Raw genomic sequence first — 20190 nt, forward strand, 5'->3', positions numbered from 1 at the left:
TGTGGAGGAAGGGGTACCCTCATCCATTGCTGGTGGGAATGCAATCTTGTGCAACCACTGTGGAAGTCAGTGTTTCGGTTTCTCAGGAAATTCGGGATCAACCTACCCCTGGACCCAGCAATACCACTCTTGGGAATTTACCCAAGAGATGCTCTATCACATGTCAAAAGCATTTGTTCAACTATGTTCATAGCAGTATTATTTGTAATAGCCAGAACCTGGAAACAACCTAGATGCCCTTCAATGGAAGAATGGATGAAGAAAGTATGGAATATATACACACTAGAGTACTACGCTGCAGTAAAAAACAATGACTTCTCGAATTTTGCATGCAAATGGATGGAAATAGAAAACACTATCCTGAGTGAGGTATCCCAGGCCCAAAAAGACGAACATGGGATGTACTCACTCATAATTGGTTTCTAGCCATAAATAGGGGTCACAGAATCTACAATTGGCGAACCTAAAGAAGCTAAGTAAGAAGGTGAACACAAGGAAAAACATATCGTTATCCTCTTGGATAAGGGAAGTAGACAAAATTGCCGGGGAGAAAAGTGGGATCTTGGGGGTGGGGTGGGAAGGGGGTAAGGGGAGATGGGGAGAGAAAAGGTAGAAGGGAAGAGGGGGGACTTGGGGAAATAGGAGGATCGGGATAAAGGAAGGTTGGATAGGGGAGCACGGAACCACAATCCTTAGTTAAGGGACCCACTTTAGGGTGGGCAGGAGAATTGACCCTAGAGGGGCCCCCAGGAGCCCAAGCTGAGGTCCCCAGTTAGTTCCTTGGGCAGCTGAGGATAGGGAACCTGAAATGACCCCATCCTAGCGCAATACTGACGAATACCTTGCATATCATCTTAGAACTTTCATCTGGCGAGGGATGGAGATAGAGACAGAGACCCACACTGGAGCACTGGACTGAGCTCCCAAGGTCCCAATGAGGAGCAGAAGGAGGGAGAACATGAGCAAAGAAGTCGGGACCACGAGGGGTGCACCCACCCACTGAGACAGTGGAGCTGATCTACTGGGAGCTCACCAAGGCCAGCTGGACTATTACCAAAAAAAGCATGGGATAAAACTGAACTCTCTGATCATGACGAACAATGAGGGCTGATGAGACACCAAGGACAATGGCACGCAGTTTTGATCCTACGCAATCTGCTGGCTTGGTGGGAGCCTAGCCAGTCTGGATGTTCACCTTCCTAGATATGGACGGAGGGGGGAGGACCTAGGACTTACCACAGGGCAGGGAACCCTGACTGCTCTTTGGACTGGAGAGAGAGGGGGAGAGGAGTGGGGGGAAGGGGAGAGGGGTGGGAGGAGGGGGAGAAGAGTGGGAGGAGAGGGAGAAGAGTGGGAGGAGAGGGAGAAGAGTGGGAGGAGGGGGAGGGAAAGGGGAGGCTGGGAGGAGGTGGAAATTTGTTTTTTTTTTCTTTATTCTTCTTTTATCAATAAAAAAATGTTAAAAAAAAAAATCTCAAGATCAGCAACCCAAACTCTCCACACACAAGCTATGACAATACACTTGTCATTGCAACCTAATACTCAACTACAACTGATATTTCACAAAACATCTTCATTATGGGTGACTCGTTCTGATTATGGTCCATTTTCTGTCTTCTATTAATGTAGCCATGCTACATGGATTTCAAGACGCTCCAATGAGCTGTTCCCTATAGTTTGAAAACTGCCTTGCATTCTTTTCTCTCCCCAACTTTCTTCTCCCATTCTCTTCACCCCGGCCACATGCACAAAGCTCTCTTAAAACTTTACCATAGGGCCATACGGGATAACCCAGAACAGGTTTGAGGATGCAAAGTCTAGGAGGCAGAAGAAAGATCAAGAAAGTCTGAAATTCTGATGATAACAAGGACACTGTCTCCTCATCTAAGAAGGAATACTAAATCCTTCTCTCAGAGTCAGTGTTATTCTAAAGGGTAAAGTTTTACAGTACTGTCAGAATTCAAAATAGGTAAAATAGGAGTGTGGCTGGGTCTGGGGTGGTAGCCAACACATGTTGACAATAACTTTGTAAGTTCAAGGCTGACTTAGTGGTTAAAAGCACTGGCTGTTTTTCCAGACGATGCGGGTATCATGCCCAGCACCCACACGGCAGCTCACAACCCTCTGTTAACTCCAATTCCAGGGGACCCAACACCCTCCCTCCTCTGGCCTCTGTTCTGGCTTCTGGAGGCACCAAGTCATGCATGTAGTGAAAAGACATACAGAAGGCAAACATCCACACACTTAAAATAGAGTAATTGGTGGGGAAAGTAAAGAAAATGTGTCCTAGGTTCAAAAGAAAATTTTGTTTAGAAATAATGTATTTATAATTGAGGGAGATGGGCCACCCATAGGTGTCCAACAGACTGGTAATCTACAGATCAGATCCAGCTTGTGCCCTGGTTTCACTCAGTCTCTGCACAATGGTTTTACACTTTTAAACGGTTTTTAAAAATTGAAACAATTATTTTGTGACATGTGAAAATTATAAAAATTGAAATTTCACCATACACAAAGTTTTATTAGAATACATTCACAGTGGTTTATTTATGTCATATTTGTGAGTTTTAAAAATAGGTAGAGTTTAATAACTCTAAGAGACTGCTTTAAAATATTTACTATCTGGCCCCTTAGTAAGAAAAGAAAACAAAAGAAACAACAAAAGCCATAATAAACAAATAAATCGTTACAGAGCCCTGTCCTAAACACCAGAAAGCACTAGCCACTTACTCACCAATATTAAGCGTCTGTGTGTTAGCCACTGGGAACTGTATAGTGAATAATGGTCCTCTTACAGATTATGAAAAATAAGGGATGGGAAATTTAGAGAAATAGAAAGTAATTGGTAGGAACAATATGGCAAAAGATGAAAGTGGACAGGGGTCACTGTAAGAAGTAAGCATTCCTTTCATAGTTGATACTAAGTTTCAAAGTTGATACTAAGTTGCTTACTGAATTAACATCTTTATTCATTGGCAGCTTACAGACAAATGTCTACTCATTAAGAATCATAAAATTCTAAATTATAAGTTCTCTTACAGCTAAACCTTTACATTTCTCTGTACACCTTTAAAAACAATACTGTAGTATTTACAAATATCTGGCGGCCCAATTCAAAATTTTATATTTTATGTATACTTTTTCATGTGAATGTGAGTTTCTGTGTGTAGTCTTAGATTTTCAATTAATCTTGTGAGTTGGCCACTACAAATTAAACTTCACAAGAAAAGCAACTGAGAGGTTCTAGAACTTCTCCAAGTACACACCAGACTGCCCATCATTGTAGAGATAAGTCCCAACACCTATGTTTCCTTCCTGCCAAGTGTCTTTTTTAAAATACTAATTAGAGGATTGCATAAAATTACTTTTGCTAAGTTTCAAAATAAGGGAAGTTCTTACAGTTACCAAACAACATTTATGCCAACAATACTGGTTTTTATTTCTTTTAACTAGCCCTTATGGTGTACTATGCTCTAATGGTAAAAGGATTCTATAGATGTAAAGGCAGGGCCATCAACTTCTGTTCTCTAGTTTAATGATCTGAGTTCCGTTCATGACATCAATACTAGGCTGTTAACTACAAAAATGTCACTTAAATCAAGGTTGACAAATACATGCCATCAGTCTAAACAGAACGACAATTTTGATTTGTGGATATTCTTGGGCTACAGTAAGAAAGCCTTAGGAAGAGCTAAAGCTCAGCTTCACTAGCTCCATTAGAAATGAAGTCTGCCTACACCTCTAATCCTAATCTCTGCTTCACTTCAGCCTTCAGAACTGGGGCCAGCACAGGTGTGTTCCCAGGTCTACCGTCCTGATCATTTATTAGACCCTGCAATATTCCAAGTCTCCTATTTTAACTGCCTCTGTTAGTTCTAGCCCTCTTGGCTAATAATTGTACGTAGCAAATAATTCCCAATTCAACACCCAAACCAGGTTTATATAATTTTAAGGACTAAAGAAAAAAATAAGAAAAGGTTATCACCAAATAAGATTTGTTACAAAATCACTATGTAGAATAAAAGGATGGTGAGGGCAGCGACCACTTGACTTTAACCCTGGGAACCTGCTTACTGGTCTCTCTGCTCCTATATACTTCATCATACTTTCCAGACAGGTAAGAAAAATGCTAACTTCTAACCAAATCAGTTACTACTTAGACCTTTTTACTTCCCAGTATCCTCTGCATTTCACTCTAACTCCTGCCCCTGTGAGAGTCCTGTCCGATCTTACCCCTACCTCTTTCTGGAGCTCCTTCCTGAATTAAGTGTCTACTGAATTTCCACTTTGTGTCAGGAACTGTGCTATTTTCTGGGGTACTGTGATGAAGGAATGGAACCTCCTCCCATACTGAGCTTGCACTCTAGTAGTGGAATGTACAAATAATAAACAGGCAAAAAAGAAAAATGCCAAGGTAAATAATTAGATACAGCAATGTGTGTGACACAGGTAAATAAAGTGTTGGGCTCTCAGCACCTCTTAATTCCTGACGGCACATACAGTAATATATAATTACTTGATTCACTTCATTCTGTCTATACCACAGGAGCTCCATAGGACATAATCATGCCTGTATTGTTCACTGCAGCACCTAACCACCTAGCACTGAATTCACCATATATCCACACTTAACTGTAAAATGAATAAGTTATCAGTAGTATCCACTTTAATTTAGGAATAAGTAAAATGGCATCTTGATATTATTAAAGGTCAAAAAAGAGTCAATAGAAAAAGAATCTGAGTAGCATACTCTTTAAGTCCCAAATAAGCATATATTTAGAATACTGATGTTTGCATGGTGGTGGTGGTACTCACTTTTAACTCTGGACCAGGGGAGGCAGAGGCAGGTGGGTCTACAGAGCCAGTTCTAGGACAGTCAGAGTTACAGAGAGAACCCCTGTGAGGAAAAACAAAATTAGATAGATAGATAGATAGATAGATAGATAGATAGATAGATAGATAGATAGATAGATAGATAAAAGTGATGTTTTGTTTGGTGATAGTCTCCTGTAGCTCAGGCTAGCTTCAAAGTCATTACTAAGCCAAGTATTGACATTGAGTTTCTGATCCTCCTGCCTACCTGGAGTAGATTATAAGCCTGCACCATGACTTTCTGTGGCACTAGGGAATTGAACTCATGGTTCTATGCTTCATGGGTAAGCATTTTACCAATTGAGCTACAGCCCCTTCAAAATATTTATTTTTAAAATTCAAAAACCAGTAGGACAGAAGAGACAGCTCAATGGGTAACAGAGCTTGTTCCACAAGCAAAGGGGCCTGAGGTATGACTGGAAGTGCTACAACCTCCACACAGCAGGTGGGGGTGGGCTGTAACTGACAGATCCTGAGAGCTCTCGGGCCAGAAAGCAGCTCTGAAAGATAACAGTGCACACCTGAGCATCTGGGTCACTGTGAGACAAATCCACCCAGTCTCAAAGCAAAAAAAGATGACAGCAACACAGGAAGAAACACGAAGATCTACTCTGGCTTCTACATGCACACACACTAGCGTGCACATCCACACTCACAGAATTCTCCATACACTCTCCATGGAGCACACACATATAAATCAAGTGAAAAAGCACTAACACTGTAGAGATAGAATCAAAAAGATCAGGAGTTCAAGACCATTCCCAGATACATAGTAAGTTTGAGGACAGTTTAGGCTATATGACATTTGTGTGTGTGTGTGTGTGTGTGTGTGTGTGTGTGTGTGTGTATACCAACTATGTTTTTAAAACATAAGTAGTTGATACCTAAAAGACTTGAGAAGCCTTCCAAATTTACTTTTGCAAAAAACGTCTGAAAAATACCTAATATTTAAACATAGTTGTCCAAGAAAGGTATTTTAAATTCCATCATCAGCTGAGATAGATTTACCTCCATATTTTGTTTTTATTTTTGTTTTTCTGAGACAGGGTTTGACTGTGTGGCTCAAGATGGCTTGCTACTATGTAACACAGGAGGACCTCAAACTCACTGCAATCTCCCCTACCTCAGACTATGCTACAACAAGGGGACTGTTTAGAACAAGAAAACCTGGTTTAAAATCAAAAACAAAAACTACTATAACCAAAGGTTCTAGGGAATCGTAGCAACTCTCTGGCACTCTATACTTACATTTCCTTCGGTTGTATCCTTGTTAGAATATTATTTTGCTATAATTGCTCAGTAATTTAACTAAAAATTTAAAAATATCTCCCAAGAACTGAACCTATATTTTAAATATCTTAAACACTGTGTCCTTCTAAAACTAGACTCAAAGATTACAAACATATGTTAATGTTATTCTGAAGCAGCTACTATGTTACAGAGTGTATTTCATTTAATACAACTTGGTTTATATATTTGAAAATGTAATCTCAGAGTTTTAGAAACTTGCCAAGCTCTAATAACTCATCTATTCCAAGCCATCTTGGAATGTGTTAGATTACAAATGTGATGTACCACCTAAAACTCATAAAGATGTGAACAAAAGATTTCTTCTTCCTAATGGAAGTAGAGTAGAGGCAGAGTTTCACTCTGAAGCCTAAGCTGGCTCAGAACTCACTATATAGCCTACACTGGCCTTGCAATCATGAAAATCCTCCTGCCTCAGCTTCACAAATTCTGGGATTACATGAGTGAACCACTACACTTGTAGTATTTGTTTTGTTTTGTTTTTCTTGGCTATCCTGGAACTCACACTCTGTTGACCAGGCTGAGCTCAAACTCAAAGAGATCCTCCTGCCTCTGTCTCCTGAGTGCTGGGATCAGAAACGTGTGCCACTGCCAGACAAGTAGGGTTTTTTGTTTTGTTTTGCTTTGTTTTGTTTTTAGTTTTTAGTATCAATCTTACGAAAGATAAATTTTAAAATCAGTAATCCTAACTAGGAATGAAGGCTTTGTAAGAGGCATATTCTATTATAATATATAAAGAGCTGACATGTTCTAAAACAATCTGTCCCCACATGTGCAGCCAGTCCTTCTAGTTCCTGCCGTCCTGCTTTGCATGTGCTTGTTTCAGCAACACTGGAAAATAAAGTTATACCCAGTAATACTCTAGAAAATTAGAGAACTGTTTGAATCTCGGCCAGAAGAATGGCCTGCGGGACAGATAGGCTTCAATCATGAATAACACATACAAACTTCATCACACACCTTAGTCTACAGATAGGCTTCAATCATGAATAATACATACAAACTTCATCACACACCTTAGTCTACTTGGGGACAACAGTAGTGCAGTAATAATATGCCTCACAACAATTAAAAACATAATCTAGATAATCAATAAGAGTAAAACTGTAACTATTAGACGGTAACTATTATTTGACACCAACATTTAAAGCCATTAATGCTCAGAATCATTACTAGACAACACATGGAGATAGATCCATCAGGGTCTCCCCTTGTAAAATATCATTACATATTTCTCATGGATTTTAGTGCCCTTTTATTTTTCTAAATTTACATGTGTATCTTCATTCACGTTTGCCATCTAAATCCACAGCCACCTAAGACACTTACTTAGCCATACAATATGTTTCTATTTACTTCTGGCTTGTTAGTTCTTTACTACCTGTTTTAGTAATGCCTTTGTCTAACTTCATCTTCACATTGTTACTCTGTTCTGTACTTCACATACAAGGACCTGTATCATCCAGCCCAGCCTCACCTCAGTTCCTACTCTTCCATCTGGATCTATGTCTTCAGTTGAGACTGTATCTCTCTAAGCAAGCAGAGCATTCTTCAACATACCAATCCTTCCCTCAGTTTAGGTCAGAAATCCCCCATCCCACCTTGTCTTCCAGTCATTCTCAAGTTCATGATCAAGTAACACCTGTGTTTCTGAAGATCTTTCGTGGCTTTTCCTTCACATTCCATAAATATCCTTTTAAATGTCCTTTTAAGACCTTGTATTCCCAGGATTAGGACCAATTTCTGCAAGAAGCATTTCCTGAGTGAAAAACTCTGAAATCTCCCAAATTCAAAATGGTGCTAAAACAGAATTAGACTAATTTAAACAACTGGGCCAGAGAAAAGAGAGTTCAGAAAGTCAACTCCAAATTCTCCACTGAACAGTCTGCTCTCTACCAGACTCACTGGCTCATAATCTCTGCTAGAGGTTAACTTTATGGCCATATTCTTCTGCACATGGGTTTCTGGTACATTTTTCCATCTCCTTCAGACAGCACAGGGCAAAGGGAATGAGGGAATTGATGAACTAGATCAGTGTTTTAACAATTACAGTCCTTTAGTTGGTCACTGACTCAATGGAGCATACTCAACATTTTTTAAATGTAATTTATTTATATGTATGGGTGTTTGGTCTGCATATAAGTCTGTTTACTAAGTGCATGCCTGCTGCCCACAGAGGCCAAAAAAGATTGTTCCCCTAGGACTGTGAGCCACCATGTGGGTGCTGGGAATTGAATCTAGGTCCTCTGGTATATCAGCCAGTGCCCTAACTGCTTAGATATCTCTCTAGCCCTAATACTTATCATTTTTAAAAATGAAACAGAATATAAAGATAAATAAAAGTATCCTTCCTATACACAGTAAGTAATTCATGAAGCTTTAATCACATAGAGACACATGGGAACTAAGACACATGTATAGTCGTGATACAATGTATAATTCTCATTGTGGATTATAGTTTAAAATTTATGAACATGACTGAAATTGAAGATATGGAAGCATCTTTTGAAATCTACACAATTGAAATTCTAATAAAATGTTAAGTGAACAGAACTTTAGGATATCAAAACAATCACTAGCAAAATGTTTTTCCTTAATAAGATGTCACTATTGCCAACTAATCCTAAGAATCAGAAAGCTTTAAGCGGCCATCTAACCTGAGTTCAGCACTTAATAACATAAAAGGAAATGTATGCACTAATCATGCAAAGAAATTCCATTTCAATCACTAAATAAACATTTTCTGAGCACCTACTGTGCGCCAGGGTTGACACTTAGTTCAATCTGTGGTTAAAGGGAAACTGTTAAAAAATGAAAAAGCAAGGTAAGCACTGTAGTTTAAAGAGGAAATGGGCAAGTGAACATTTGCAGCAATTACTGAAGCTAAGGTCACTCAGAAAGCGTGAGTGAACAAAAAGCTACTACCTCAATAGTGGCTAGGTGGCAGAGAAAATATTTCTAAGGATAACACTTCTCAGTCTTAAAAAAATTATAGGAGTTAGCCAGGTAAAGGAGGAAGAACAACGCTCACAAACTCTCAAGGCACTGCATTCTGAGTCTGTATGACTGGAGCACTGAACTCATGAGAAGGAAGACTGACGACAATGTAAGAGAGCTTGCCAGACCCTCCTGAAAAAGGAAGGTGGACCTCTGTGAGTTCAAGGCCAGCCTGGTCTACACAGTTTTCCACGCCAGTCAAAGCTACACAGTGAAACATCTCAGAACAAACAACTAAGTCCATTAGTGCTCACGTGCCACTTCTTTATCAAACCACTCTCTAAAGTGGGCATCATTTATATCCCCATTTTGTAGGTAAGAAAAACAGGGCACAAGAAAATGAGGTCAAAGGTGAAGATGTGAACCCTGTATAAACCAAGGAAATCTAAGTATGGAATGCATAGCTTTAACCACTATACCAAGGTTAGAAAAAGCAGGCAAAAAACAAATGATGAAGGCCCGTATATGTCACTATGCTAAGGTAACTAAGTCAGTGAAAATTTTAAGCAAGAATGGCATTCATTCATTCATTGTTTTTTTAAGACAGGTTCTTACTATGTAAACCAAGCCAACTTGGAACTTGCTGAGATATCCCTACTTCTGTCTACCCTGTGATAGGACTACAGGCATATATACTACATATCCAGCCTCAAATTTCTTTCTTAATGAGAATAGTTTGGGGGGGGGGGTAAGTAGTAGCTTGGGCAAAAAACACATAATTAGTTAGTCTTGTTTGACAAGATGTTAGCGTTCAGGTAGGAAAGCCTCAGAGATGAGCTAGCACCAGAACCCAGGTATAACAACAAGGACATTTTTGTTCACTAAGCATAAAAAATCTCTCAAATTTTTTTCCTAGGCTGACCATTCTATCAGTTCAAAAATTTCAACCTCAGAAAAGAACAAAATTCTTTTAAGTCCCTGTATTACACAAAGCATAAGCACTAGATGCACAGATATCCATGAAAGTGACTAAGGAATCTGGTCAAGAATGACAGAATGTCAACTGCTATCTACAATAGTTTTCTTGCCTTCTTCCTCTATACTCTATTCCTGGAACTTTCATCTTCAATAGTCAATTTTAAATCAATGTTCTGTCTAGACATGACTGTTATAACCTAACAGAATTAAATCTACCGCAGAGGAAGTCTAATATGGGCCCATCAGTGGCAATAAATCCACTCACGGGTCTAGTCAAATCTTGGCTTAAACAGACAATGAATGAATAACAATAAAAGATTTTTCAAAGGCAGCGAAGAGTTAAGGAAAACTCTGAGTATGAAAAGAAAGTAAGAACAATCTGAAATTCAAACCATTTGATTCGAAGTTAAAACCAGGGAGGGACACTATGTATTATGTGTATATGTATTATGCATACATGATAGTCCAAAATGCAGCAAATGAAAACACAGTGGGGAAAGACGGGGAAGGAGCTGGAGAGATAGCTCAGCAGTTAAGAGCATTGGCTGCTCTTCCAGGGGACCAGTGTTCCATTCCTAGCACCCCCATGAAGCCAACAGCTTGTGTGCAACTCCAACTCATGCACACATAGCCACATGCAGACACACATATCAATATATATTTAAAAATAACAAAAATAATTTTTTAAAAAGACTAGCCTCAAACATTCTGGATTCTCTTATGAATGGTGTAATACTACATATTTTAAGAGTGTCACTGTGATTCTCATCTTGCCTAGCTAGATTAACTTTCTTAACCTAGAGTTCAAAACCAGGTATTTATTAATTACAATCAGGATTTAACCTTAAAAAGGACAAAAAGGTATTTAAGGGACCATAGAATAGTACTTGGTGTGTCCTAAGTGAGCAATCATAACTAAAAGCCAGCTGATTATTCTCAAAAAATGATACACTCAAGAAATCATTTTTAAAATGTTAAAGTTAGGTAAACAAGAAATACCCTTGGAATCATTCAAGGAATGCATTTATTATATCTGCATGATATAAACCTTTCAAGCACCAAGTTTAGCACACACAGCCCACAGCCATGCAGCTCTGGGATGTCAATAAGGATAAAAAGGAAAGATCCTAAGAGGTGAGTATTATGAAAGAGAATACCAGATCAAAAACAAATATAGCTCAACATGATGCCATGACCACTCATTCGTCATGTCCATGAGCATCAGTCTTCATAAACAGTCAGTAAAACACTGCAAAAGAACAATACATACAACTAGAACTTATTTTCCTAATTCAATCATTCTAAATTTAAAAGACAATGAAAACTCTAACAGGGTCACCTGGAGATCACCAGCCTCCTGCACTAGTAACACTTTGATGACTGACTTCAATAGGAGGGAGCCCACAGCTCTTTAACTAACACAGTGAGGCTTTTTTGTAAAAATGTATTTATTTACATCTATGAGAACGCTGTCTTCCTGTAGTTCTACATGACAGAAGAGGGCATCAGATCCCGTTATAGATGGTTTGGAGCTACCATGTGGTTGCTGGGAACTGAACTCGGGACCTCTGGAAGAGCAACTAGTGCTTTTAACCATGAGCCATCTTTCCACACCACTCCTCATATTAATGCTTTTAAAGCTTAAGAATTAAAAAAAAAAAATGGTTTCTCAATCTGAGCACTGCTGACATTTTGAGCTCCATAACTCCTTGTTGTGGTAGCCGCCATCCTGTGCAGTATCCTGTCCTGTCTTCTACCCATTAGGTGCCAGCAGCCTCCCCTCCCAAATTTGAACAAAAATTTCTCCAGATATCTCCGGCAAGAGACAAAAATCACTCCATCATGAGAAAAACACTAGCTCAGATCATAAACACAAAAAAATTCAAAATGGGAAGAGAGAGGGAGAACTTGTTTTGGTTTTCATCTGGTCTGTATGTTATGGATTTGATCACATACATGTAAGAGTTTTCTGCCTTTAAGAAACAAAGCACGGGGGCTGGAGACATGACTTGGCACTTAAGAGTACCAGAATTCAATTCCCAGCACCCACATAGGCAGCTCAGAACTAATTCCAGGGGATTTAACACCTCTGACCTCCATGCATTCAAGTCCACATACCCACATGCAGACACACACCTACACATAATTAAGACTAGAAATCCACCCCCAAAAAAAGAAAGAGAGAAAGAAAGAAAGAAAGGAAGGAAGGAAGGAAGGAAGGAAGGAAGGAAGGAAGGAAGGAAGGAAGGAAGGAAGGAAGGAAGGAAAAAAGAGTACTTACTACCTATCACTTGCTCTCCTTCCAGCCACACAGTGATAACTGGCTATCAATACTCTATTTCTGCTCCTTTCTTGAGTGCACTGACCATGCTGCTGCCAGTTCACACACGATCCCAAAGAATCCTCAACTTGTGGGCCACTCAAATACCACAGGAACTTTAGCGCCCTAGGTGGGATAAACCTCAAAACTGGGCAATGTTAAACTCATCCTCACATTTTAACAAATTGTGAGAACAGACACAAATTAACCATGATGTTTCAAAAAGTAAGAAGCAGATTTGTGTTTTGAAACAGACTCTGAAGAAGGATAAAGAGGAATAAAAAAATTAAAAATCATAGGGAATCTGAAGGCATTCCAGGATGAGGGCAAAACTTGAAATGTTTCTCCTGGAATGAGAGCAAGGAGGAAATTATACACTTGGCCATATCCTACAGGAATAGTCTGCATAATCAGTCTCCACAGCACATACCATGGGATGGAAGCTGAAAAAAACCAGACCACAAAACACTAAAAAAAAAACAGCAAGGATCTGTCTTTCCTGAACACCTAGAATAAACACGTTCCTTACTACTGTTTCCCATTTGATTTTATTTTAAAGTCAGATACCCAGAAACAAACTGGTAATTTAGTAAATTACTTAATTCTAATAAAAATAGCCACCCTCTGCTTCCAGTGCCAGATTACACATTACACAGAAAAATCAATTAGAAAACACACACACACACACACACACTTTTTCAGAGTGAATTTGCCTTGTAACAAAGTCCTTTTTTAAAGACTTATCAGACATTTTAAGCAAAAAAAAAAAAAAAAATCTTAATGTATCAGTATGGAGTACAGCTTTTCAAATTATTTCAATGGATTACCTATATGTTCTGTAACAACAAAACCACTCTATTTCAAAATTTTCACTATTAACCTGCAAGCCCAGAGAAAATAATAGTGATCGGAACTGCTGCTCAATTCTTCTTACTCCCAAGGCAAGCAGGGAAGCAGTAAGATCTGTAGTGTCAGCCTGCTTTCCAATGAGTGATACCTTGGGTCTGCTCAAGAATCACCGGCTTCATCAATTAATGAGACTCAGGTGGGTTTGAGAAAGAATAATGTCTACAGTCCCTTGATCAGTGGCCATGATGCCCCTCCTCTTCGAGGGCAGATCAGAAAAATAGGAGCTCTGCCCTGGAGTTCACCAGCCAGACACAGAGGGTCAAGGGGAAGAAAGAGTACGATGGGAGTGAGAAACTACAGGGTTAAGTCATTTCACAAAAGCAAGATGTTTAACATTATCAAAGCCTTCATCCGTTTCAGACACCATTGTTTAGCTTGCTCTCCAAACCGAGCACAAAAAGAACTGTCCGCCTGCCTTAAGCATGTTCCTTCTTCCATTTAAACAGACATGATTCTTTTGGTTAATCTCTGGCAATGATCGCCATTTCACAACACATTCAGCCCACCCGGAACTGATCAATACCACTACAGACATAAGACTAGACTTTATCCATTTATTAACCACAAGGAAATGTACCATTCAGCAAAATTCTATACATTACAAAAGATTCTATTAAAAGGGGGGTGGGGTGGGGAAGACGGACACACACAACACACACACAACAGAGAGGTACACAAAGAAAAGCCTAGCACCTTCCAATTTCCCTGTGACATAGGAGGTAACGACACAGCCTCGAAACCTGTCAAACTGTCCCCCCACCCCTATTCTTGATCACAGTCTAGTAGATATACACTGAATATTTACAATGAAGGCATTCGTTGTGACTTTTGAAGTGTTTCCTCCTCGAACTAACTCTCCTGCTAAGTGCATCCACACACCTTGCAGCTAGACGTGGGCATTTCCAGAATTTCAAGTACAAAAGCCTAGCCTTATTTCAACCACTGGTTGCAGCCACACAACGTCCTCACACAGTCAATGTTTTTTTTCAGATATAAAATGGCCAGAGGATTCTCCTAACCTCGAGCTAAAATACATCTCACAAGAACAGCCCGTTTAACAGTGAGCACAATCTCACGTGCCCTGTTCTGAACGGAAAACAATGCGTCGGTACGAGGCGTTGAAAAGAAGTCATCGGTAGGTAAGCAGAATCTCCGGCTGAAAAGAGCACCCAAATGGTGGGCGAACGCCAGCACACACCAACACACAGCAGCACACCTCTTCTGCACGGGGTTACGGCTAATACTCCGACAACTCCAACTATTTTTAACACGACTGGACAATGAAGTTGGAGAAGACGTGCGAGGAGACCTAGATTAAATTCCAGATAGGATGCATTGTTTCTCACAGTCAAAATTAAACACCAACTCACTCGATCTCTGTCTCGATATTCACCGGTGAAGCACTAATTAGATGTCGACCAGAACCGGCCCTTGTTTTGGAAAAGCTTAGGCTAAATGACATTTCGGAATACTCGTTTTGGGTCTCAACCTTTACATAAATTTTCACTTGTGGTATTTGCGGCTTAAACAGCAACCCAACCAGCGCTGTCATCGAGTGTTATGGCCACAAACCATGACTTTCTCACTTCCACAACAACACAGCACTCAATCTATCAGTTCGCCAAACCAACCCAAAACAAGAGGGATTCATGGAGGTTTCCAGATTATCGGGGCTGCGGAGTCGGGCGCGGGAAAGCCTCGGCCGCCAGAGAGCTGCCCGGCCGACGGCAGCCGGCCACAGCCCCGCCGCGCCGGCTCCTCCACCTACCTGAAGAGCAGGAGATAAGAAAGACGGCGAACGCCAACTTTGCAGCAGCTCCCATTTTCCCGAGGCGCCGGGGAAGCCGTAGGAAGTTCTCGCTAGATATCCAGTTCCCCGGGTCTTCCTCAGAGACAAACCTCCTGGTGTAAAATCAACCGTCATAAAACATATTCGGAAGCCCCGAGACGGGGGGGTGGGGGGGTTGGATCAAAAAACGTTCACGGGGTTTGGGGGGGGAAAAAAAGCACAACAATTTAAAAAAAAATGTACCACGGAGGGAAAAACCGCCACACACACGCACAACACGGAACCAAACAACGAAAAGCCAACAACAACAAAAGCGGGTTGAAATCACTGTCAAAATCACTGTCAGCTCAGCTCGCCTCTCGCGTCTCTGCGAACAAAACGCCTGGCTGAGGCGACGAGGCGGCGGCGGCGGCGGCGCCCGCAGCCGCCCGGACGGTCCGGGAGCCGAGCTGCTCCGACGTCCGGACCGACCTTCAACCCGGACACCCAAAGTCCGCGGACCACGCTAGCCGAGCCTGCGGCGGTGGCGGCGCGAGGCGGCGGTGAGGAGACGGCGGCGGGAGACGGCGGCGCAGGAGGCGGCCAAGTTCTGGTCCAGGCTGTGGCTCCGGCTCCCGGCTCCCGGCTCGGCCGCGTTTTTCGGTCTCCTGGCCTCCGCCGGCCCCGCCTCCTACACTTCCGGTTCCGGCCCGAAGCTGGAAGCCAGGCGCGGCGGTGAAACGCTCGGCGGCGGTGGCGGCGGGAGCGGCGGCAGGGCGCAGCGCGCGTGCCGGGCGGCGAGCGCGAGGAGATTGCCCGGGAGGCGGGGCGAGCCGGAGGGGCGGGGCCGGAGCCCGAGCCCGAATCGTGCTCTGCGAGGCCTTCGGGACCGGAGACCCCGAACCGCCGGGACCGGAGACCCTGCAGGTCCCGGCCGAGGCCCGGAGGCGTCCGGCGTGCCCAGCGCTGTGCCCGCCCGAGCGCGAGAGCCGTGGCGCCCGAGCGGGATGGGCGACGCCGAGGCCGGCTGCGGCGCCCAGCCTCTCCTCTGGGGGACGCCGAGGCCGCGCCGAGCTGTTCCGAGTGGGCGGGAGCCGCACCCGCTGCTGCCGGAGCGAGCTAGGTGCTAGCGAGCCGGCCGCGCCCCGGCCTCCCAGCGTTTGTCTTTGGGCTGCGAGAGAAAAGCAGCAAGGGCTGTCCGCCAGGCCAGGACACCCTCGCCAGTGAGCGCGACGCACGTTTCCAATCCTTTCCACCATACCTTGTGTACACAAAGCATTGTGTTGCAAACAGGTTTGCTCCTAATTGGTTTGAAAATCTTGCTAGGCTTGAAGTGAAAACTGCAGATTTCGAACAGTCAGAGAAGTGGATATTATCAATCCTTAGCCTCTTGTGAGACCTATTGTATTTTTTTTACTCCGTAAGGCATATTTATCGGGTGTCCAGTTAATCGCCGAAACAAATCCAAAATGTTAAAATGTGACCCCTCCCTCCAGAAGCTCAACTCTTTGGGGATGTTGGAAGTTAACTGTATCATGCAAAAACAACTGATAGAGTCAATAGGTCATCATTTACCACAATTTAGTAAAATCAAGGGGAGAGCTTGCTCTTTCCCCCCACCTTTTCCCAGCGCCTGAAGAATCTGACAGGAATGCTGTCTTGGTAAATAGATTAATTCCAAGACCTTCACCTTTTTTCTTAATACAATAACCTCTGTGTACTATACAGTGTTTGGAGATTTTTATTAATATTATTATTATTATTAAAAAGGAAGCAGCTTTAGGATGAGTAATGAATGTATTAGCCTGCACTGATTCCCACATTTTTTTTCCACAAACTCAACCTTCTCACTTGCATTTCTGTTTTCTTTTTCTCTTCCCATAAACTACTCTGTATTTCTGTCTATTAAGTACATCCTATAATTACCTGCCTATTTCTCTGACTTGTCAGGGTTAACAATCACTGTGGCTCTTTAAACTCTCTCCAAGATTTCCCAGTTCTCAAGCCCTGCTCAGAATTTGATTGTATTATGCAACAAAATCCCAAATTGGTCTTCAAGATGCCTCAGTAATCTCATGTAGTTCTGCACACATTTTGAGCTGGCCAAAAATTAAGAGTTGCAACTAACAGTTCTGAAATGGAAGAGTGTATTTGCTTTAGAACCAACTGCTCTCTATTCTTTCTGGGATTTGATGGCTCGGGCCCTACTGTTGTTTTATCGTTTTCATATTTCTTGATTGCTAAAACCAAAGCAAGTGGAATAACTAGTAATTGTTGAAAATATAGTCTTTATCTTGCCCCTTACTTGCTATATGAGTGTTTTCTATAGTAATTAAGAAGAACTTCAAGAGAAATTCATAACTAGAACATTCCTGTTTAACAAAGAGTTAAACCCATGGGAAAAATTGCTGACATCCTGTAACAACAGTTACGCATTCTGTTCTTAAACATGCTTTGGGGAATTATTGGGGCAGGACCTTGAGTAGCTCAGGGTGACTTTGAACTCCCAAGATAACCTAAAATGACCCCGAACTTCTGATCCTCCTGTCTCCACTTTGTAATTGCTGGAATCACGGAAGTACACTACCATAATGTGTTTATGTGGTCCTGGGCATCCAACCCAGAACCTCATGCGTGTTTACTTAGCAAGCCATCCTGAGCCCAAAAATGTGTATTTTTTTAAATCTAGAAATAATGACTTAAAAAGATTCATTCCTGCTACAGTTCCAAAGCTCAGATTGAAGATAGAAGTAGCTGAAACTATTAAGTCTGCCTTTCTTTGCTCCATATTTTATTTTTTTTAATATTGTTTTATTTTTGACAAATTTCTACAAATATGGTATATTTTGATCATACCACTCCTAAGGCTCCCCTCCCTCTTCTCCTAGGGCCCCTTAATAAATGACTCTCCCTTACTCATGTCTTTTCTCTTAAATACAGCCTACTAAGTCCAATTAGTGCTGCCTACATAAGCATGAACAACCTACCAATAGCTACGTCCCTGAAGAAAAATGACTCCTCCTCTTTCTAGAAGCCTTCAGTTGCCAGTGGCTACAAGAGTCCCTCCCCCATCCATCGAGGTTGGAATTATTGCCTGGCTTGGTCTTTCTGAGGGTCGCGGTAGCTGCTGTCACTTCCCTGTCACGTCCAGAAGATAGTATTTCACAGCACTCCGTCCTCTGGCTGTGCCATGGTGTTCCTTGAGCTTTATGGGGTTGATAGAGATGTCCTACATTTAGGGCTGAGCACCCTGCAGTCACCTGCTCTTTAGCATTTGGACTAATTACAAGTCTCTGTTACTGACTGCTGCCTACTGCAAAGGGAAACTTTGCTGGCCCAAGTTGAGAGCAGCACTAATAAATGGGTATAAACAATATTTAGAAGGGAATGACGGCACTTCTGTTTAACAAAGCAGCAGGGCTAGGTTGTTTCAGTACCGCTTAACTAGTTTGCAATCATCATCGTTTATGCCCCGTCAATGCTTAAGCATGCATGGCCAGCCCGTTTATGGTGATTCTCCAGTGGTTCCTATCCTGGACAATCTTAGATACTTGTATTATTGTCATACCTAAGGTTCCACAGTCTTCCTTTATGCTGTCAACAGAAGGCAGTCAACTACAGGATATGGCAACAGTGCTTGAGATACTCTGGCCATGTTAGGAGAATGATTGACAGCAAATACCCGAAGATAACACTGCTTTGAGGGTGTACGGGATAAGGTGAATAGGAAGGCCCCCCAAACATTGGATAGACAGCATAGTTTACGATACTAGGCATTAATTCAGTGGTTCTTAACCTTCCTAATGTATTGACACATGTTGTGGTGACTCCAACCATAAAATTATTTTTGTGGCTACTTCATAACTAATTTTGCTACTGTTATAAATTACAATGTAAATATCTGTTTTTTCTGATGGTCTTAAGTGATCCCTGTGAAAGAGCTGTTCAACCCCCAATGTGGTCGCAACCCACAGATTGAGAATTGCTGCATTAATTAAGAAATTAATTCTTTTTTTATGGAGCAAACCTCAGATCCAATCAGAAAGTGGCTAATCATCCCCGTAATATTTATTTCACTATTGCATTATACATCTTGCTTAGGTCAGTAATGCAGCATTCAGGGTTTACTGTTAGGTGATATCATTGAAGACTCTTTGCCCCCAGTAGCCCTCTGGCATTGTGAAAACCAGCTGGGGATGGTTTTCAGATCAGTTCCAGTTTGATTTCTCTATGTCCTATGACCAAATTGTGTTGTCTTCAAAAATAGAGTCTTTCCATCTAGTAAGATCAACAACAACAATAGTCTATATTATTTGGAGAAAGGGCTCTAGGGCCTCCCTGGCCAATAATATGTAAGGAAATATCCCATAGCTGGCGCTTCCTTAAATACCACTGATAAAGTTCACTGTACCTACCCCCAAAATTATATATATGATTTTCTAAGCCAAGGTTTCTCTGTATAGGGTTTCTCCATGTAGCCCTTGCTCTGTAGACCAGACTGTTGTCGAAACCAGAGATCCACCTGCCTCTGCTTTCCAAATGCTGGAATTAAAGGTGTGGGCTACCACCACCCAGCTAAAAGTTAAATGTTTTTAATTGGCTTACAAAATATGGATTCTATAAAACTTTTTCATATATCCTCAGTTTTTATTAATCTACCTCCCACCCAACCGTCTCCCCATTGCCCATTCCTATTCTTACCCACGCCTTTAGTCCATATTTTCAGACCACGTGTATTCTACTATACCCTTGTCACTGAAGGCGTCTTCCTTTCCTTCGATCATAAGACATTTCTAGCTTCCCAATTTCAATAAGCCTAGACACTTAAAATTAAATGTACAAGTTAAGGTTTTGAGGCTGGGATCCACATGTAAGGAAGAATACAGCATTTGTCTTTTTAGGCCTTAGTTACCTTATTTAGTATAACACTCTCCATCTGTTTCTCTATAAATTTTATAATTTCACTTGTAGAGCACAATGCAATTGTTCTGATAATTCACTTAAACTGTCAGCTTAACCTAGAGTCACCTGGGAAGAGAGTTTCAGTCAGGGATTGTTGACATTGGGTTGACCTGTAGACATGTCTGTGGGGGACTTT

The 20190-nt window shown here is 41.6% G+C and overlaps 1 protein-coding gene across 2 annotated transcripts in view; it reads right to left on the reverse strand.

Moving 5' to 3' along the window:
* Nucleotides 1-15576, reverse strand: part of Acvr2a (activin A receptor type 2A) — a 77100-nt gene extending 61524 nt beyond the window's left edge. Inside the window, exon 1 of one of the 2 annotated variants that reach the window (XM_075985285.1) lies at nucleotides 15093-15576. In XM_075985285.1, the coding sequence (XP_075841400.1) occupies nucleotides 15093-15147 (55 nt within the window). In that variant the 5' untranslated portion in view covers nucleotides 15148-15576. The remainder of the gene's footprint in view (nucleotides 1-15092) is intronic. The other variant, XM_075985286.1, reaches the window with a different exon arrangement.
* Between the last annotated feature and the right edge of the window lie 4614 nt (nucleotides 15577-20190).

This window comes from Microtus pennsylvanicus, chromosome 9 (assembly GCF_037038515.1).
Source record: "Microtus pennsylvanicus isolate mMicPen1 chromosome 9, mMicPen1.hap1, whole genome shotgun sequence".
NCBI lineage: Eukaryota > Metazoa > Chordata > Mammalia > Rodentia > Cricetidae > Microtus > Microtus pennsylvanicus.